The 21,379-nt window shown below is 55.9% G+C and overlaps 2 protein-coding genes across 3 annotated transcripts; both read left to right on the top strand.

Annotated features, from left to right (window-relative positions):
• Window positions 1–252: 252 nt before the first annotated feature.
• Window positions 253–4,935, top strand: AQP5 (aquaporin 5). Of its 2 annotated transcripts, none has more exons than XM_007528492.3 (4): window positions 253–1,073; window positions 2,460–2,624; window positions 2,935–3,018; window positions 4,291–4,935. In XM_007528492.3, exons 1-4 carry the CDS (start codon window positions 438–440, stop codon window positions 4,474–4,476), a joined length of 1,071 nt encoding a protein of 356 aa, XP_007528554.2. In that variant the 5' UTR covers window positions 253–437; the 3' UTR covers window positions 4,477–4,935. The 2 variants fall into 2 exon arrangements, with proteins under 2 accessions (XP_007528554.2, XP_060051380.1); XM_060195397.1 differs by lacking the exon at window positions 4,291–4,935 and adding an exon at window positions 4,255–4,284 and having other exon boundaries at window positions 256–1,073.
• A 7,072-nt stretch (window positions 4,936–12,007) lies between these two features.
• On the top strand, window positions 12,008–16,166 carry AQP6 (aquaporin 6). The gene is made up of 4 exons (XM_007528535.3): window positions 12,008–13,019; window positions 13,589–13,747; window positions 13,908–13,988; window positions 14,949–16,166. The coding sequence occupies exons 1-4, from the start codon at window positions 12,525–12,527 to the stop codon at window positions 15,159–15,161; spliced, it is 948 nt and encodes a 315-aa protein (XP_007528597.2). The 5' UTR covers window positions 12,008–12,524; the 3' UTR covers window positions 15,162–16,166.
• Window positions 16,167–21,379: the final 5,213 nt, after the last annotated feature.

Below are 21,379 nucleotides of genomic sequence, written 5' to 3'. Positions count from 1 at the left end.
CGCACCGCCCCCCCACCTCTGCCCCAGAGCGCTGCAGACAAAGGGGCGCCCGGTCCCTGCCTTCGGGGTCCCTGGGCGTCGAGTCCGCGGCGCAGGGCGGGTTGGCACGGCGCCACCCGCCTCGGAGGCCGGGAGAGGCCCCGACGGCCCGGCCCGCCCCGCGCCCAGCCCGGCCGCCCGCCCCCGCCGCCCGCCGCAGGCACAGAGCCGCGCCGCGCCGCGGGAGCCACAGCGCTCCAGCCCTGCCGTGGGGAAGGATCCAGGATGCCTGGGTCTCGGGGCCAGGAGGAGCCGGAGCCCGAGCCCGGAGACACGGCCAAGGCCGGAGCGCGGACACGGACCGGCAGCGCGGCCCCGCGGGCACAGGCGCCTCGAGGCCGGTAGGGCGAGAGCGCGGAGCCGGCGGGGCAGCGCCCGGGAGCGGCCAGGCGCGCAGCATGCGCGGGGCCCCCGCCAGTCAGGGCTACACGGCCGCCTGGGTCACGTGTCCGCGCGGGGCCGGGGGCTGCGGGCCGCTCCCTCCCTGCGCGCCCGCCGGGGCCGCCCACTGCCCCCCCGCCGGGCCCGGCCGGCCCGTATATAGGGCGCCCCCGGTCGGCCCGCGCCAGCCCGCCCGCCGCGCCCAGGCCGCCGCGCCCCGCAGCCAGCCCCCGGCCCGGCCCGCCACCCCGACGGCCGCCCCCCGCCGCCGCCCGGCCCCCGCGCTCGCCATGAAGAAGGAGCTGTGCTCCGTGGCCTTCCTCAAGGCCGTGTTCGCCGAGTTCCTGGCCACCCTCATCTTCGTCTTCTTCGGCCTGGGCTCGGCACTCAAGTGGCCGTCGGCGCTGCCCACCATCCTGCAGATCGCACTGGCCTTCGGGCTGGCCATCGGCACCCTGGCCCAGGCCCTGGGGCCCGTGAGTGGCGGCCACATCAACCCCGCCATCACGCTGGCGCTGCTGGTGGGCAACCAGATCTCCCTCCTGCGTGCTGCCTGCTACGTGGTGGCACAGCTGGTGGGCGCCATCGCTGGGGCGGGCATCCTGTATGGGCTGGCGCCGCTCAACGCCCGCGGCAACCTGGCCGTCAATGCGGTGAGTGCCTACCGGGCAGGGCAGGGTCCTGGGGTGGGCTCGGACCCCGACTCCCTAAGACTTGGCCACACTTGGGCCAGAGAGCCCACACCTGGGCCAGGGACACTACACCTGGCCCAGGGAGCCCAACCAGGGCAGAGAGCCCACACCTGGGCCAGGGAACCACACCTGAGCCAGAGAGTCCACACCTGGGCTAGGGACCCCACACCTGGGCCAGAGAGTCCATACCTGGGCCAGGGAGCCCACACCTGGGCCAGGGAGCCCTACCAGGGCCAGGGAGCCTACACCTGGGCCAGGGAGCCCAACCAGGGCCAGGGAGCCCACACCTGGGCCAGGGAGCCCACACCTGGGCCAGAGAGCCCACACCTGGGCCAGGGAGCCCACACCTGGGCCAGGGACCCCACACCTGGGCCAAGGACCCTACACCAGGACCAGGGAACCCACACCTGGGCCAGGGAGCCCAGACCTGAATGAGCCCAGGCCAGGAAGGGGGCCATGGCTGGTGTGAGACCCTGGCCATGCTCCCCTCCCCTTTTGCTGGCCTCTCCAGGGGGCTGCTGCCCATCCTTTCATGCTGGTAGCTTCCCCTTCTCTTCTGTCTCACATCTGAGCTCCATCTTCCTGGTTGGGCCCCCATTGCCACTCTCCTCCGACCCTCAGTGGAGTATTTTCACAAAACCCTCAGAAAGTCATGGGTGGAAATCCTGATTTGGGGTGGCATGGCCTCCCCTGGGCCCCTTTGGCTGGACCTTTATATGTGTTGGTTGTAACACCCCCAACCAAATGTCAAGGAGTATTGCACTTAGAATCCTCTTTCAGGGGATTCCATGGAGGGTCTCTGGTGAGTGTTGGTTCCTGCTCCCAGCCCCCTGCTGCCTCCCCCCCTCCCGCAGCCCCAGATTCAGATGTCCCATGAAAACTGGGTTCATTAATCAAACACAGAGGAGGATTTTCTCGGCCATTGTCAAGCTCTGAGTCAGCCCCACCGGAGAGACGGGTTTGGGGTTGGCACAGGCAGCAGGTCAGGCACGGGTGTGAGGCGGGCTGGGGGTGCAGTAGGCAGACTGGGCAGATGCCCACAGGGGGGAGGGAGGATGCCAGCTGGTGGGGGTTGGGGATTGGGCAGCACTGTTGCCAAGCCGGTGTCCAGGATCAGTTCCACCCCTACCCCATACTCTGTCCTCTGGCCACTGGCCCACATGCTGAGCCTGGTGCATGTGGTGAAGGAAGTACGTGGTCCCTTCGGTTTAACATGCAGTTGGTGTGGCAAGTCAGAGGCTTCCAGCTCTCTGGCTCAAGGGTGTCTTTGGGGGGTCAAAGCCCCCCCCTCCTCCAGTCCCTGGCCCAGATGCCAACCAGTATCCTCACCCAGCCGCTTCCCTGCAGCTCAACAACAATATAACACCGGGCCAGGCCTTGGTGGTGGAGCTGATTCTCACCTTCCAGCTGGCACTCTGCATCTTCTCCTCCACCGACACTCGCCGCACCGGCCCCGTGGGCTCCCCGGCCCTGTCCATCGGCCTGTCTGTCACACTGGGCCACCTCGTAGGGGTAAGGGAGGCTATCCCCAGACTGTGGTTGTGGACACCCCTCAGGTAGACAGTGGGGCCCTTGGAGCACACCCCTCCAGACTACCAAACTCCAAGCAAAGGCCACAATCGGGGAGGGGGGTGTTGCTGCTCTCTGGGGCAGGAAATCAAGTGCAGCTGGGCACAGAGAGGAGGGGTGTGCTCTGGGGAAAGGCGTCCCTCCCCTGGCAACCGAGAGTGCTGACATGTGACCCCACTGAGTGTGAGCTGGAGGAGTGGGGAAGAGACCTTGGGAGAGGGCTTTGAGAGCCCCCTCACCCGCCTCCACACAGATCTACTTCACCGGCTGCTCCATGAACCCGGCCCGCTCCTTCGGCCCCGCAGTGGTCATGAAGCGGTTCAGCCCCGCACATTGGGTATGTCTACAACTCCCCTGTGCCCTGGTGAGGGGGTGTGGGACCCCCGCCCTACCACAAGGGCTAACTGGGCTTTCTGGATGCTGTGGGGCCCTGAGACAGAGGGTGGGTCAGGGGAGTGGTAGCTCCAGGGGGCCTGAGAGGACCACAGGGTGCAGCCAAAGCAAGGGCAGAGGAGGTTCCTCTGGACAGAGCCTCTGGGGTGGAGGTTGGGGGAGGCGTAGCTGTTTCTCTGTCTTCCTGTAGAGAAGGGGATGTCTGCACCTCGGTGATGCTCTCTGAGGATTCTGCATCTGTCTCCTGGAGTGTCCTTGTGTCTATCCTTGAGGATGCTTGATTTCAAATAGTGGAAGCAACTTCTTGCCTGTGGGTCTGTCCCTCCAGATAACCTGTCTGTCTCTTCCTGTGAGAGCACACAAGCTCCCTCTCTAAGGTCTGTCTCTACCCCTGCATGCAAGTGTGAGGAGTCCTGTTCCCCATCTCTCTCTCTCTCTCTCTCTCTCTCTCTCTCTCTCCCTCTCTTTGGATCTTAATGTCGGTTAGCTCTTGAGGACCAGTTGTCTCTGTTTAGAGAGGGGCTGGAGGGCTGGGAGCTGACTCATCTAATAAAACATATACATAACCATGCTTGAGGACCTGGGTTCAAGTCCCAGCATCACACAAGAGCACCAGGTACAGCATGGAGAAACCCCATGGACAGTGAAGCAGTGCCTTTGATCTCTCTCTCTCTCTGAAATAAAAGGAATGAAAAAGTCCATGAGGAGCCATGGGATTGCACATGACCGAGGCCCTGGCTCTAAAATCAACAAATAATTAAGATTGGGGTCAGAGGGGTCCTGTCTCTCAGGAGCTCTGTCCCCTCTGAGTATCTGTAGCTCATGTTCTCGTCATTGGGAGCCCACTGTGTCAGTTTCCTTTTTTAAATGTTGTTTCTTTTTTATTTACTTGTCTTTATTTGATAGAATGGATAAAAATTGAGGGGGTAAGGGAAAGAGGGAGAGAGAAAGAGAAACATTTGCAGAGCTGCTTCACTGCTTGCAGAGCTGCCCCCTGCAGTCAGGGGCTGGGGGCTTGAACCTGGGTCCTTGCACATGATAATGTGTGTGCTCAACCAGATGTGCTCCTGCCCAGCCCTGCTATGTTAGTTTCTATGTTCTCAAGTTGAGAGACAGTCTCCCTCTGGGCACTGGGCAGTCTGTCTGTGTCTCCCCTGAGGGTCTGTTGGTCTGTCCCCAGAGGCAGAAGGCCTGACAGCTGCCCTGTCTCCCCCAGGTGTTCTGGGTGGGACCGATCCTGGGTGCTGCCCTAGCTGCCATCCTCTACTTCTACCTGCTCTTCCCCAACTCTCTGAGCCTGAGCGAGCGTGTGGCCGTTGTCAAGGGCACTTACGAACCTGAGGAGGACTGGGAGGAGCAGCGGGAGGAGCGGAAGAAGACCATGGAGCTCACTGCCCACTGAGTAGCACCTGGCAGGAGCCACCACAGGGGCTGAAAGGAGTGTGACCCGCACAGCCTTCTCCCCCAGGCAGGGGGATCTGGGCTGCAGAGGAGGCACTGGCTCCTGGCTGGACTGCAGCCAGAGACAGAAGCAGGGCCCCATGATGGGACTCTTGGGGTGGGGGCTGGGGGCTGGGGGCTGGGGCCTGTGGCAGGAAGGTCCCTCTGGGACTGAGCAGACTGCTATGTGGGGTCAGAGCACAGTGCCATGCTTGCAGGCTGCCTGAGGCCACAGTAGAAGGGTGTGGCCTACAGCCTCTGTCCCCACTCTCACCCCACCAAACCCGCACACAGCAGGGGTGAAGCTCTCCAAGCTCCTTAAGAGGGAGGCAGGCTGGTTGATTGAATGCTGCCTTATTTATTTCTGGGCTGCTGGTGATTGGGGTGAGGGGGGTGCTTCCCAATAAACCACTAACATTCATGTTCTGCCTCATGTCTCCCCCAGAGCTGCTTCCTTCATCACCACCACCACCCACACCCCTACACACAAGGTCTCCATAGCCCTCTGTGGAAAGACAGGGAGTTGAGGTCAGGGAGGCTTGGAAAGTCAGGAGTGAGGCGGTATTGGGGGGTGGGGGAGCAGGAGGAGACCAAGTACAGAAAGACCTCTAGTCAGGGTTGGGGGGACAGTGGGAGCTGGGAAGAAGGGATGGTCACTGGCTCTTCCCTCCACCCCTACACCCCTCCCACCTCAGCTATGTCAAATCCCTGCCTCTTGAATAGGGCCTGGCCCCAGAGCCAGGGTGTGCCAGGCAGGGTGGAGGAGAAGTGAGCCAGACAGTAGCCCCTTGAGATGCCAAGAGGATGACCTGCCTGCTAGACCTGTCATCAGGATGGAACCCTGGACGCCCCTCTCTGCACCTCAGTGTCCCAGAAAGGCACCATGATGGGAGAGACCCACCCACACAAACATGGACACATCGCTGAAGCCACACCAGCCAGGCTTCCTCTCTCCAGCTTTGCTGACCAGCATCCCAGCTGTCCCCACTCTGGGCCTGAAGTTCTGTCCTTACCTGCTCCTGGCCTGTGGGGCTCCTGAGGGAGGGATAGCCCCATCAAGATACTTCACCTTATAAGTCCTAAAATGAGATTCAGACATGCTTTCCTCAAAGGGTTGTTGTTGTAGGGTCAGTGAGATGAGGCCATGGCATTCCTGAAGCCACGCTGGTGGACTAAACTGCATGGGAGTGAGGGGCCAGGCTTGGAGCCTGGTAACCTGAGTTCAGTTCTTACCACATGGCTGCTGGTAGCATCTCTGAGTTTTAATGACCCCACCTGTACAATGGGGAAGTTTGTACTCATTGCATGGGATGTGGTGAGGATAAAAATAGGGACCAGGGGGAGTCGGGCGGTAGCACAGTGGGTTAAGCGCAGTGGTGCAAAGCGCAAGGACTGACATAAGGATCCCGGTTCAAGCCCCCGGCTCCCCACCTGCAGGGGAATCACTTCACAGGTGGTGAAGCAGGTCTGCAGGTGTCTGTCTCTCCCCCTTTCTGTCTTCCCCTCCTCTCTCCATTTCTCTCTGTCCTATCCAACAACAATGACAATAATAACTATAACAATGAAACAACAAGGGCAACAAAAGGGAATAAATATTTTTTAAAATAGGGGCCAGATGGTGGTGTACCCGGCTAAGGGCTCACATTATAGTGCACAAGGACCCAAGTTCAAGCCCATGGTTCCCACCTGCAGGGGGAAAGCTTCACCAGTCGTGAAGTAGACCTACAGGTGTCTCTGTCTCCCCCTCCCCCTCCCCTCTCAATTTGCCTGTCTCTACCCAATAATTAGTAAATAAAAAAAGAAAAGAAAAAAATGACACAATAGGTAGAAGGAAATGTACATGTGGATGAGAGCAAAGGAACTTCTCAATAAACAAGTACTTTGAGGACCTCAGACACACCTCAGTGTTTAAATCCTAACTTCTGCTTCTCTCTGGGGCTAGGATGCTCCCCCTTGACCTTCTACTTAGCCCTGAAGAGGAGAGGCCGGGAGATGTAGGAAATGAACTGAGGGGTGTGGGAGAAGATGTAGCCCCTGACTGGGAAGATGCCGAGGGTGACGAGAGGCAGAGTCCTCACAGCCCTCCTCCAGACTTGGATCTGGCATCCAAATCCGACCTGGAACTGCCACACATACATGCACACACCACCACCACCACCACCACCACCACCACCCCCATGCACACGCACACACACATACACACGCGCACGCACACACACACACACACGCACACACACATACACACACACGCACACACACCGGTCTGGCCCCCCAGCTAACAGCAATGACAAATGGCAGCTCTGTGACCCTGGAACCTCTGTCAAAGAGCGACCCTGCGCAAGTGCCAGCTCTGACCAGCAGGGGGGGCGCCTCACCCACCAAATCCAGAGCCGCTGGGCTTCCTCTTCCACAAGCCTGGGGTCGGGGGAGGGGGCGGCGTGGCCCAGAGTCTCTCAGGCTGGAGAAGGCGACACCGACACCCCAAGTCCACTACCTCTCCACTGTTTGGGTGAGGGTTTCCCATGGCCCCTCACTCTCCAGAAAACACAGGGGTAGACACAGCTGTAAGGGGGAGGCTGCTCATTCCCTCCAGCCCAGCGACTTGAGGTCCTTTCTCTGGGCCCCAGGTGAACCGTGGGCCTGAGGGAGACAGACCTCAGCAGAGGGGGAGGCCTTTGGCCCTGAGCCCCTAGGAGGCGGGGCCCCCCTAGGGCTTGGCGCGGACGGGTTGCGCTGTGGGGCTGTTTGGCCAGCAGAGGGCACTGTGCACCTTGGTGTCTGCGCTGCACAAAGAGCTCGGCTCACAGGAGGGCACACGCTATCCCCGCTGACCCGCCGGCAGCGCAGGGCCCTAGTCTTCCTGGCATCACAGCTAGCAGGGGTGAGTGAAGCCACGTCAGCCCGCATCCCATCTCTCACGGCAGCTCCAGGCCAACTCTGGGAGCCTGTGTGTAGCCAGTCTTCCACACTTGCCCGTCACCCCCTGACCCTCTGCTCCACCTAAACCAGGATCCCAATTAAAAGCCTTGGGCCAGCGAAATAGCTCATGTGGTTAGTGTGCTGCTTTGCACGGTGCATAGCACAGGTTCAAGCCTGGCCCCCACTGCATTGAAGGAAACTTCTGTGCTGTAGTCTTTCCCCCTTTCTCTCTCTCTCTCCCCCCCTTTCTCTCTCTCTGTCTCAAGAAAGAGGGAGGGAGTCTTGATGGCCCGAGGGGATGGTCCCTCCCCCACTGCCCGGGGGCTGCCTGTTTCCACAGAGGAGAGTGGGCGTGGCAAATAGTGGGGAGATGGAGTTAAGACAGAGAATGGAGAGAGGGTTAGCTGCCTGGGTGTTTGGACAGGGGAATAGGTGGGCCCTCTCAGGCCTGTCTGAGTCCCCATTCCTCTTCTAAGGGCACGAGCCCTTCTTATCTCACCATACTTTGTGAGCATCATTGAGACAATGGAGGGTGGTTCCCTCTTTTCTCCCTGTTCCACCCTTCTTCCCCACAGCTGGCTCCTCCTGCCTCCCACAGGTCCCAAGGAAGCCTGAACCACTAGGAGATGGGGCACACACCCACAGCACACCCCTTGGAGAAGCCACCACCCCTTGACCCAGTCCCCAGAGCCCAGAGACAGGCTTCTGGGAGGCAAGAGGACACAGACAACTAGCAGGTGACTGTGGGCAGCCGGGCGTGGGCCTCAAAGCTGGGCCTAGAGCCCAGGACTGGTTGGATCCAGGGTGGGGCTAGCTGGAGCAAGTCCGGCCAATGCCCAGCTGCTCTTGGAGGGAAAAGGACCCTGTCCCAGCTCAGGCTGTGTCCCCAGGAGGCTGTGTTCCAGGGCCTAGCACAGGGCCACAGGTGCCACAGGTGCAACGTGCCCAGAGCTGCCACCCCCCCACACACACAGTCATGTCCACTGAGGTTTTTATTAAAAGGCTCCTTTATGCCAGGCTAGCCCAGAAATCTGCTCTGAAACAGTTTGGGCACTAAGGAAATGGAAGCCAGAACTCACCTCTGCTCAAATCTGGCTTCTTTATGAACCTCAACTAGACTCAAAGAGGGAATCAGACTTGAGCAAAGTCTTGATGGTGCAGCAAGGCCGAAAGGCCTTCTCAGCTCAGGGTGCAGAACATTCAGAGCTCAGAAGCTTGGCCCAGCTGGAGCAGGGGTGGAGCCTGGACAGCAACAGAGACCTCCCTCCGTTTCAGATGTGGATCTGCATTTGATCCTAAGGCCATGGGGAGCTCTTGAATGTTGTTGAGAAGAGTGATGTGATCAGCTTTGCATTGTATTTATTTATTTATTGCCTCCAGGGTTATTGCTGGGGCTCAGAGCCTGCACTATGAATCCACTGCTCCTGGAGGATATGTTTTCCCTTTTGTTGCCCTTGTTGTTATTATTGTTATTGCTGTTTTTGTTGCTGGACAGGACAGAGATAAATTGAGAGAGGAGGGGAAGACAGAGGGGGAGAGAAAGATAGACACCTACAGACCTGCTTTACCACTTGTGAAGTGACCTCCTGAAGGTGGGGAGCCAGGGGCTCGAACTGGGATCCTTGCACCAGTCCTCACGCTTTACCCCTCATGCCATGTACACTTAATCCGCTGTGTGACCGACCGCCCAACCCCCTGTATTTATTTTTTGAAGACATATCTTAGTTTCTTTCTCTCTTTTTTTTTAAATTTTTTCCTTTATTGGGAGATTACTGTTTTACATTCAACAGTAAATACAATAGTCTGTACATGCGTAACATTTCTCAGTTTCCCACAACAATACAACCCCCACTAGGTCCTCTGTCATCCTTTTCCAGGACCTGTACTCCCCCCACCCACTCACCCACCCCAGAGCCTTTTACTTTGGTGCAGTACACCAAGTTTCTTTCCCTTTAGTTCATTTATTATTTTCCAAGATATGCTTATATATAAACCATGTGTGCTGCTTAGCTCTGGCATATCTGATACTGGAGACTGAACATGGGGCCTGGTTGAGTGCACATGTTACAGTGTGCAAGGACCTGGGTTCAAGATCTCAGTCCCCACCTGCAGGGGGAAAGCTTTGTGAGTGGTGAAGCAATGCTGCAGGTGGCTCTCTGCCTGTCTCCCTCTCTATCACCCCCTTCCCTTTTGCTTTCTGGCTGTCTCTATCCAATAAATAAATAAAGACAATAAGAAGAAGAAGAACACAAGCCGTATGCTCTAGTGCTGACCTATCTCCCAGTCCTGCCTTCCAGTTTAGAAGTGTCTCTCTGACAGTGGAGGGGAGAATGGTGTGGAGGCTTGAGAGATAACCTGAGAGTCCATAGGAAGGTCAGTGTCGGTCTGGGGAGATAGCTCAGCCTGTTAGAGTACAAACTTTAGGTCAGAGAGCTGGCTCCATGTTATGGCACCAGCTTATATGCCTGAGGCCCAAAAGGCATTCAGTCTCCAGCACTACCTCATGCCAGAGCTGGACAGTGCTCAGGTTCTCTCTATCACTACCTCTATCCCTTTCTTTCTCTCTCTCCTCCCCTCCCTCCTTTCTCTTTTCAAAACCCAAGAAGCACTGCTCCTTCCCCAGGGCAGGAGGGAAGAGGGCAGCGGTTAGCTGAGTGTGTGATGTGGGGAAAGATGGCTTCCTGCCAGCTTGCCTGTCTGGGTCAGGGAGCAAGCTGGTCTGGCGTGTGGAAAAGCAGGAGTGAGTAGGGTACTTAGAGCAGAAGAGATCTGAAGAATGTGGAGTCTGGAGGGGATGTGAGGATGGCTGAGCTGAGCCACCACCCCCACTGAGTCTGGGGGACCATGGCAGCAGACTCACAGCTGGGCGGCTTTCCTAGCACAGATGGGGGCAGAGCAGCGTGACAGAGAGGGAGCTTCGGAGGACTTGGAGGGCACTGAGGTGAGAGGGCAGGATGAAGACAGCAGGAGGCTGGGGAGGGGGTAAGGTGGGGAAGCTGAGTGGACAGAGCCTGCAGCCTGAGCTGGGATGTTCACTTACAGATTTCAGATGGCCAGACCCAGGTGAGGCCAAGGGAGTGGGGCAGGAAGCAGACCAGAAACGGACCTGCCCACAGGAGACCATGAAGCCCCTCCTCAGCCAAATAGCAGAGATTCAGCTATTGAGCATCTACCTGGGCCAATATTTGGTCAAAGTACAAATAGGGATGAACAAAGGTTGACTCTTCTCCCCCTCCCCCCTCGGGGTGCACCGCCTCACTACTGAGGGCAGGGGGTGGGAGCGGGGTGGGCACAGGGACACCATCGTGACCGGAGCACCCAGGAAAAGAGATGGGGACACGGAAACTGAACCTTAGGAGTCACTAACCAGCGACCAGGGCAGAGGAGAGAACACATCCTCTAAGGAACAGGCAGCGGGTTGGTGGGGGTACTCCTGGGGGTCAAGGTCGAAGCAGAGAGGGAAGAGGTCGTGGGAGCAGGACCCCAGAGGACCTTGTAGGCCAGGCAGGCGCTCAGCAGGGAAAGGAGGCTGTGCAGGACTTGTCACTGGGGAGCAGCGGGATCAGATTTGCATTTTAGAAAGCTCTGCCGGCTGCAGTGTGGAGAATTGATTGGAGCAGAGCAAGGGAGCAGGCCGGGGGATAATGGTTAAAGGCAAAGAAGAGAGCCCAGTCAAGAAATGTTGAGGGTTCAAAATCAGCAGGACCTGGTGTTTTTACTGGCCAGAGACAGCGGGAGGGAAGGGTCAAAGGCACCTTTCAGGCACCAACCACCCCATGTGTGTGTGAGTGTGTGTAGGGGTTGGACAGAGAATACAGGATCTCGTTTTGAGAGAGGTTGAGTTTGAGGAGCCCAGAAACAACCAGGGGACACCTACCTGGATGGAGACATGTGGCCAGGGGACAGTTCAGCGAACCCAAATCAGGCTGAGGCAAAATCTTGCATCGGCAAGATAGCTCAGAGAGGGAGGCGGGGAGGTGGGTAGGGAGCTGTTTTGTCACAAGGATGATTCAAGTTAAAATCCAGCTCTCACCACACTAGGGGAATCTTTGGTGCTATGGTATCTTCCTCACCGTCTGCCTCTCTCTATCTGGAAAAGTCAGCTTGAGCTGTGATGGGGAAAAAAATGAAAAACCAGGGCTAGGAAATAGCATAATGGTTATATAAAAGACTTTAATGCTTGAAGCTCTGAGGCCTCAGGTTCAATCCCCTGCACCACTATAAACCAGAGCCATAAGCATTGCTTTGGTGTCTCTCTCTTTCACTAAATAAATAAAATATTTTATTTAAAAAAATAAAAGAAAAAAAGATGTGAAGACTATCATTTTAACAGCTGAGCAGCACTCTCTTAGAGGGAGAGGGAGCATTTGTGTTTGAGACAAGACCTTGATCTGCTGCGAGAGCAAGAGAGGTACATTGGGTCCAGGGGGGGAACTGAGGTCTCAAAGGTAGTTAAGCTGCCCCTGTGAGACTGAGAGGAATTGTTTTGGTTGCTGAGCAGGAGGGGGGGGAACAGACGCTAGAGAGGGGGTGGGGGGAGGAGAGAGGCAAGGAAAAGCCAGGAGGGTGAGTGAAAATTCCCACTACCCTACGTGCCCTTTGATTAGTGAAGGGAAAACTGCCTCTATTTGCCCCTCTGCTCCCAGGCCCATCATCCTGGGAATGTGGACTATTTTCACACCTGCTTTTTGTGAGCTGGGCCTTGGGTGGGTTTGTGGAGGCAGAAGCCTGGGCCCACTTAGAAGCTGAACCTGCAGGCAGAGGGGGCCAGGAGACCCCCAGAAATGCACAGGCTTCGAGCTGGGAGCCCAGTGATCCTACTCTGCCTGAGCTAGCATGGGGGTGTGAGCCATGCCCACCGCTGCCCCTGCACCCAGGGCCTCGGGTTGGGCCTCTGCCTGCAGCAGTGAGGCCTGTCCTGGCTGAACCCTCCTGGCAGGTTCCACATCAGTGCCCTGGCCCCTCCCCCCCCCTGTCAGGTGAGCTCAAGGTGGAGCAGGCATGTGAGTGCCACCCCCCAAACCTCCTACCAAGCCAACCACAAAACCCCACCAACCCACAGCTGCCCAGCACAGTCCTGTGGGCAGCAGCATGGCTGAGGAGCTGCAAGGAAGCTCTGACACAAGGCAGAGCAGTCAGAGAGCGGGCAAGAGAGGCAGGCCACGCGCAGAGGCAGCAACAGGCCTGGATGCCATGGAGCCGGACGAGCAGGGCTGGGCCCAGGCGCTGATGTGCCGGCTCTGGACAGCCATCAGCAAAGCCCTGTTTGCCGAGTTCCTAGCCACAGGGCTGTACGTGTTTTTCGGCGTGGGCTCAGCCCTCAGATGGCCTTCGGCACTGCCCTCTGTGTTGCAGATCGCCATCACCTTCAACCTGGCCACAGCCATGGCTGTGCAGGTCACCTGGAAGGCCAGCGGGGCCCACGTCAACCCCGCTGTGACGCTGGCCTTCCTCGTGGGCTCCCAGATCTCCCTGCCCCGTGCGCTGGCCTATATCATTGCCCAGCTGGCGGGGGCCACAGTGGGAGCTGCCCTGCTCTATGGCGTCACTCCAGATGACATCCGGGAGGCCCTTGGGGTCAATGTGGTAGGTGCGGGCAGGGGTGGCAGCAGCTCAGCCTGGTGCTCCCTGTCTGCTCTAGGCTGGGCCCTGGGCCCTGCAGAGTCAAGCTGCAGCCTTGCTGATGGTGGGGCATGGGCTTGTGGTTCGAGGAAAAGAGAGGTGAAAAGAGAGGGTACACTATGAGGTAGGAGCTGGAGGAGCAGGGAAGCTGCAGAGGGCTGGGGTCCTGAGCAGGGGAAGGGAACCCTGCTTAGTCTCTCCCCTCAAGTCCTCCCATATCTCTGCTCCTGTTTCCCAGGATCCACCATCTTTGCTACCCCCACTCCACATTCCCATAAGCATCTGTGTTCTAGCTGCTTCCCAGTCTCCTCCACCACCACCACCACACCCCCCCCTCAGTCCTGAGCCCGGCCTCTCCTTTGCACCACTGACCCCAAACAACTAGGGTGTGAGAGGCGTGATGCCAGTCAGCCTTCCAGGGCCAGCAGAGCCCAGTCACACAACTTTTTCCCTGGCCCCAGAGCTGGTGTATGTGGGTGTGTGTGTTGGGGGGGAGGAGTAGGGGCATCATCCAGTGTGACCCCTTCCCCTAGGTCCGAAGCAGCGTCTCCACTGGCCAGGCAGTGGCAGTGGAGCTGGTCCTCACCCTGCAGCTGGTGCTCTGTGTCTTTGCGTCCACTGACAGCCGGCAGACATCAGGCTCACCGGCTGCCATGATCGGAATCTCTGTGGCGTTGGGTCACCTCATTGGGGTAAGGAGCAGAGGCCACAGAGGCCCTGGAAGCCAGGAAGCATCCCTCACTGAGCCTGCAGAGGCTGGGGCTCCAAGCCGGGGCAGAGGAGGAGGCCCCACCCCCACCCCCAGGCCTGCTGGTGGTCTCCTCACGCCCTGAACCCACACTTGCTCCCCAGATCTACTTCACCGGCTGTTCTATGAACCCAGCCCGCTCCTTCGGTCCTGCTGTCATTGTTGGGAAGTTCACAGTCCACTGGGTAAGACCTTCTGCTGGTGGCTGTGGGGGTGGGAGATAAGGACTGTGACTTCACCTGCGATGTATCCACAGAGACTGAGGGAGACAAGCCTTCCCACCATAGACCAGTGTGACCTAAAGGGAAATGTCCCCAAGCTCAGAAGACCAGGGCAAATCTCCTGGCTTGTCTTTTCTCTCATTTCAGCTTCGAAGCCTGAGTACCCAGTGGATGGGCAAGAAATAGGCTAAGGTGGGGGTCGGGCGGTAGCGCAGCGGGTTAAGCGCATGTGGTGCAAAGCACAAGGACCAGCATAGGGATCCCGGTTCGAGCCCCCGGCTCCCCACCTGCAGGGGAGTCACTTCACAGGCGGTGAAGCAGGTCTGCAGGTGTCTGTCTTTCTCTCCCCCTCTCTGTCTTCCCCTCCTCTCTCCATTTCCCTCTGTCCTATCCAACAACAATGACATCAACAACAATAATAACCACATCAAGGCTACAACAAGGGCAACAAAAGTGGGGGGGTGTCCTTCAGGAACAGTGGACTCGTGGTACAGGCACCGAGCCCCAACAATAATCCTGGAGGCAAAAAAGAAAAACAGAAATAGGCCAAGGCATGCACTGCGGTCTCGGCCCAGACTGCGAGTCCCAGCTGTTTCTTTATTCACTTTCTCCAGCTGGACCACTTTTCCAACTTGGATAAAGAAAGACAAACAGAAATAGACACTCACATCAGCAGAGACAGGAACAGAACTAGCCAGCCCTCTTGACTGCAACAGGGAGGCGGGAATGCTAAGACGTGGGAGGCGAGGTCCCCTCGCTGTGTGGACTTGGAGAGACAGGGAAGCAGGACTCACACTTCTCACAGTCTAAGGATCCGCTGGAGGCCACCCAAGTCTGCAGCAGGGAAGCAGGCAGGGGTCCCCAGGCCACGCTCTCCTGTGGATAGCTCATGAGTGCTGTACACACTTCTCTCTGGTTCTACAGATCTTCTGGGTAGGACCCCTAACAGGGGCCATCCTGGCTTCGCTGATCTACAACTTCATCCTGTTCCCTGACACCAAAACCCTGGCCCAGCGACTGGCCATCTTCACGGGCACCACAGAAGTGGAGAAAGTGGCCGACAGGGACCCTGAGAAGAGAGACTCACATTCCACCTCAGAGGACACAGAAATGGAGAGCGTGTGTCAGACTCCCTAGAACATGCCCCCCACCCCATACTTCTGAGAGGAACCTGAAGGGGGCAGCATGTACCACCCGCCTTCAGTGTTTCCTCTGAGGGAAAGGGGGAGGGCTGACTAGGTGGGGTGAGGAGGCTTCACCCCTTATCCTCAACAGAGACATCAGTTCCTGTCCCTGGCATTACATTTCTAGATAGAAAGGTGGAGCAGAGGAGGTCAGGAGAGTTCAGGAGTGTCTTCTCCCTCACTTATGTGCCAGGTCCTCCAGACCCCCAAGTCTTAAAGGAAAGGGAACTGTTGCCCAGACTGTCATTCTGCAGAGACAGAGAGGGTTCAAGAGACCTCAGGAACCCAGCTTCTCACTAAGCTCCTCAAAGGGGTATTTCTGCTTTGAAGAGTGGCTTTGTGACTCTGGCTCAGAGTAGGGCTTCCTGGGACAGAAACTGCCTTCCACCGAGCTCCGAGCTCCTCCAGCAGCTCAGGAGAGGTTCTCCTCCCTTGGGAAGAGCTGACATGGAAGAGGAGTCTTTTCTGGGGGCTGCAGGAGGGCAGGATGCAGGCTGGGGGAGGGGGGGGCTGAGGTCAGGCACCCTTTCCAGCTCAGGCTCCTTCACCATAGAGCCCACTCACAGAACAATCCTGAGAGCAAGAAGTCCCCATCCCAGCCCTCACTTCCTGACCTAAGCAGGAGAAGTTATCTCTGGCTTTTTTTCAACTCTGCTGGGATCCTCAGAAAAGTTGTTGAATAAGTTCCAAGGATGACAGGAACTCAGAAAAAAACCCATGCAGCCAAGATCTGCAGGTCAACACCTTGGAAAGACAACTGGCATCGGTGGGTCTAACCTAACAAGCTGCTGTCAGTCTACTAAGCTGCCCATCTGGACCTTAAGCTTCCCTGGCTGTAAAATGGGCCCAACCTCCCCACAGCCCAGACTGCTGCAAAAGAAAACAAGAGATTGGAAAATGGTTTTGGAAGTTAAAATGCTAGAAAAAACAACCTCAATAAAGGATGATGATGGTTGAAGTTACTGAAATTATTGGGTTTGAATATGGTTGCGATTGATAATAGAAGGGAGGTGGGGAGAAGGGAGAGAGGGAGATGACGGAGAGGGAGGGAAAATAGAGCAGGTTTTTCTCATTTCCTCTGCTCTACTTCCCATAGCCCTGCCTCCTTCTCTCCTGGGTCTGCTGACCCGGGAGCTTTGTGAGGGTGTGTGGACGGGGGTGGGAGAGGGGGCTGAGGAGGGACCCTGGAATGAGGCGACAAGCCAATAAGTCAGTTCTTCTCATCTCTATGGCACCCATCTCCATGGTACCCTGAGATGCAGCAACCAAAAAATCCATTTAAAAGACAGGTCCTAACGAGAATTGGCATATTGCACCAACGTAAAAGACTCTGGGGGGGGGGGCGTTGTATTGTTATATGAAAACTGGGAAATGTTATGCATGTACAAACTATTGTATTTACTGTTGAATATAAAACATTAATTCCCCAATAAAGAAATTTAAAAAAAAAAGAGGTCCTTTTCCACAATGCCTCCAAAGGGGCTGAGGGAGGAGGGGCTGCCCAAGACGTCCAAGGGCAGGACCTGGGCCCAGCCTATGAGCAGAGCCGCAGTGGAGTCCCCGTGCTCCTGTGGCGCGGTGCTCTGTAATGCTGTCAGTGCGGAGTGCTGTCCACGCCTCTCCAAGCTGGGCCCCACTCATCCATCTTCAGTCTCGCAGAGCCCAGGGCTTCTTGTGTCCTTTAATGAGCAGGAACAGGTAGGGGTGTGTGTTTTGAGCAGGAACAGGCAGGGGTGTGTGTATGTGTGTGTGTGTGTAGGATATGACTGAGTTGCTAAAGGTCACGACCCAGCTCAGTACCACATGCCCCCCCCCCCCCCGCCCCTACAGTCGCCTCTTAAGCTCCCAGACAATTTATCTCCCTGTCCCCTGAGCCAAGCACACACTGGGTGCTCAATAAAAGTTTGATGAATGAATGACTGAGGCTGGGCGGCTGGGGAGGGAGGGGAAGCAGTCATTGATCAAGAGGATTTCGGAGTCACAGATCCAAATGAGTCCAGATGACAGCAGCTGAGGAGCCCCTGGGAAGAGGGGGCACCGCACTCTGGCTCCCTGCGCCCTCCCCAAGCAGACTACGTAACCTCTGTGCCACAAACTTCCCAACCACAAAGGTCAAGAGGATTGTTTGGAGAGAAATCTGGGAGCTGTGTTTCCCAAACTGTTATTTAAAGCCTCGCTGTCAGAATACACTAGAGCAAGAGATGAGCTTCACGGAAAGCGAGGAATTGGGTTAGAATCTGAAGAGCATCCAAAGTTAGACGTGGCTTCTCCTTCTGAGTCCTTTACTAGGCCAGCCAGCCATCTGCTTGGAGATGGTAAGGGCTGGCCTTCAGGGAGCCACGTGTCAGCAGTCCCAGCCAAGAGCAGCGGGCTCACAGCCACAGCCCCTCATGGCCTGGGTGGGGGGACCACTGCTCAGGGAGGATGGAGACCCAGCCAGACCGACCCTCCCTCCGTGTGCATGTCCCCCCCCTTGTCAGGGGGAAGTTTTTAATTAATGGTATGTAATCTGATCTGGCCTTTCTCCCTGCTGAGCACTGCCTTCAATCGGCAGGGCCATCTGCGATCGCAATTCATGATTCTCCTGAAAGGGTGGGGGGGCCGGGGGCCTTAGTGATTAATACAATTAGCCTTTTATGCTGGTGATTGTCTTAGCAGGAGCAGATGATGCCAGCACAGAACTGAGGCTGTCACTTCCCCATTGGCTGGCAAGAAGCCCCCTCTGCTCCTACCCCCATCCGCACCTCCAGACATGGTCTCGAGACAGGTCTAAACTGGGGCCACACCGTGCCAGGGGCAGAGTCCACACAAAAGACCAGGTTCTGGGACACATTTGGGCTCTTTAGACAAGAGACAAAAGGAACAAGATGGTGATGGTGATGATGATTCAGAGATTCTAATGGAAAGAAAATCGTTTCGACCTAAGATTCTGTAAAGCAGGGTTTTTAAACAAAGACTAATAAGGGTAGATTAAGAGTTGGGTGAGAGTGAACACAGGCCCAGGCACTGATTAGCTGTGAACTTCAGCAAGTTTCTTAATTATCCTGAGCTCCACTTTCCTCATCTAAAAAATAGGATTTATTCACTGCATGTAATGCATGTACTTAGCACCAGGCCATTGCTGCATCCCTTAAGAGGTGGGAACTAACTCTACCACCATTAGAGTAAGTGGAAAGAGAAAGAGAGAATAATGAATGTGTGTTGAAGGAGTATCCCAACAGGAAGATGAATCAAGAATCAAACTCAAGAAAGAAATAAGGACCAGGGAGCTGGGCGCAAGGACCCGAGCAAGGATCCAGGTTGGAGCCCCTTATCCCCACCTGCAGGAGGGGTTACTTCACAAGCAGCGAAACAGGTCTGCAGGTGTCTATCTTTCCCTCTCCCTGTCTCCTCCTCCTCTCTCAATTTCTCTCTGTCCTATCCAATAAAATTGAAAAAAAAAATGTGGGGTCAGGCAGTAGCACAGCGGGTTAAGCGCACATGGCTTAAAGTGCAAGGACCAGCGTAAGGATCGAGCCCCCGGCTCCCCACCTACAGGGGAGTCGCTTTACAAGTGGTAAAGCAGGTTGCAGGTGTCTGTCTTTCTCTCCTCCTCTCTGTCTCCCTCTTTTCTCAATTTCTCTCTGTCCTATCCAACAACAGCTATAACAACAATAACAAACACAACAAAGGCAACAAAATGGAAAAATAACCTCCAGGAGTAGTGGATTCCTGCTGGCACCGAGCCCCAGTGATAACCCTGGAGGCAAAAAATAAAAAATTGAAAAAAAAATGGCTGCTAGGAGCAGTGGATTCATAGTACCAGCACCAAGCCCTGGTAATAACCCTGGGGGAGGAAGGAAGGAAGGAAGGAAGGAAGGAAGGAAGGAAGGAAGGAAGGAAGGGAGGGAGGGAGGGAGGGAGGAAGGAAGGAAGGAAGGAAGGGAGGAAGGAAGGAAGGAAGGAAGGAAGGACCCACCTCCAGAACAAAACAGAGAGGTAGAACATTGCAGTGGTTGTGGCTGGGAGCTGTTCTGGTGGAGATTCAGCCAGTAAGACAAAGGAGACTGGGTAATGATGAAGGTGGAGGGAGAAGGACTCTGAAGGCCTGAAATTTCATATGAAAGCTAAGTAAACAAAAGGGGACTAGCTACAGGAGCTGAGTCTGAGGAGCACAGAGCAAATCTGACTTGTAATGGTCAAGTGACCGGGAACAAAAACAGTGGAGTTGGGATGGGAGGCTCAGCTGAGTCAGGGGAGGGAAGTCACCTCACCCCTTCTGAACCCACATCGCTATTGTTCACAGGCTGGAGCTGTGCCAGAGAACACAGGGACAGGCATGCAGAGAAGAGAGCTTCCTGTCAAGAGAAATGTTAACCTAGAGCTGATGCCAAGCCCCTGCAATGTCAGGAAGACAAGGCGGGAAGGAAGGAGGGGAGAAGTTAAGGGCTAATCAAGATAAAGCATCCGGCCAAACAGCGGCCACTGGGGCAACTAGGGCAGGGAGTCCACACAGCCAAGGTCTGTAATCACTTCTCAGGGAGCGGCAGCTACACCAAGGAGCAGTCACAAATTTAGCAAAAGCTGGAGAGGGGAGGCATGGCTAGGGGGTTTATGAGAGTAGGGAGTCCAACAGCACTAATTAATAGGCTGTATTTAATGGGCAGAAAGGGGGGTGTGAGTGGGCATGAAAAACAAGGTTTCAGAGTTCTGATCAAGCCAGATGAAGGGGCAGCAATTTCCCAGAACTGGAGATGGCAAAGGCCAGGAGCAGAGGCAGGAACCAATCACTCCACCCACTCCCACATAGTTGGCACAAGGCCCAGCAAGGCCAGGACCCAGCCTGTGGTCAAGGAAGGCCAGGACAGCGGTCAGGGGGCATCCAGTTCCAGAGCGACAGCTAGGGGGTGCATCCTCTGCCTGGCTGTTCCCAGGTCCTCTCTGGCTCCCTTGTTCATGCTGGGACCCAACTCGAATGTCAGCACCTGAGGCTCTCCACCTCCCTGGGCTCCTCCAGAGCCTTGCACCCACTCAACTGTCCATCTCACTTGTTAATCTGAACACATTTATTTATTTATTTATTTATTTATTTTTGCTTCTATGGTTGTCGCTGGGGCTTGGTGCTGGCACTACAAATTCATTGCTCCTAGAGGCCATTTTCCCCCCATTTTATTGGACAGGACAGAGAGAAATTGAAAGAGCAGGGGGAGATAGGAAGAAAGACAGACATCTGCAGACCTGCTCTGCAAAGTGACCCCTCTGCAGATGGGGAACTGGGGACTTGAACTGAGATCCTTGCACAGGTCCTTGCGCTTAGTATACAATATGTGCTGAACCAGGTATGCCAGCATCTGATGCCCCCTTGAACAGCTCTCTCTACCCTAGCCTTTTTTTTTTTGCCTCCAGAGTTATCACTGGGGCTCAGTGCTTGCACCATAAATCCACTGCTCCTGGCGGCCATCTTTTCCCATCTTTGTTGTTCTTGTTATTGTTGTTGGATATGACGAAAGAAATTGAGAGAGGGGGTGAGAGAGATAGAAATCTACAGACCTGCTTCACCGCTTGTGATGTGACCCCCCCTCCAAGTGAGGAGCCGGGAGCTCCAACTGCAGGATCCTTATGCAGGTCCTTGTGCTTCATACTATGTGCACTTAGGCCGGTGTGCTATAAGAAGGGAAAACTTGGGAGTCGGGCGGTGGTGCAGTGGGTTAAGCACACATGACACAAAACACAAGGACCGACCAGGATCCTGGTTTGAGCCCCCGGCTCCCCACCTGCAGGGGGGTCACTTCACAGGCGGTGAAGCAGGTCTGCAGATGTTTATCTTTCTCTCCCCCTCTCTGTCTTCCCCTCCTCTCTCCATTTCCCTCTGTCCTATCCAACAGCAATGACATCAATAACTACAACAATAAAACAAGGGCAAAAAAAGGGAATAAGTAAATAAATAAAAATTTAAAATATATATATTTTTTAAAAAGGGGGGAAACCTTTTTTTTTAAAAGTCTTTTATTTATTTTATTTTTGAGAGAGATGCAGAGAGAGAAAGACACAGAGAGAAACACCAGAGCACTGCTCAGCTCTGGCTTGTGGTGGTGCGGGGGATTGAACCTGGGACTGTGGAGCCTCAGGCATGAGAGTCTCTTTGCATAACCATTATGCTATCTACCCCCACCCGAAACCTTCTTAAAGTGG

This window comes from Erinaceus europaeus, chromosome 7, assembly GCF_950295315.1.
Source record: "Erinaceus europaeus chromosome 7, mEriEur2.1, whole genome shotgun sequence".
Lineage (NCBI taxonomy): Eukaryota > Metazoa > Chordata > Mammalia > Eulipotyphla > Erinaceidae > Erinaceus > Erinaceus europaeus.
The sequence above is the reverse complement of the archived record's forward strand: the minus strand, read 5'-3'. Positions and strand labels throughout refer to the sequence as shown.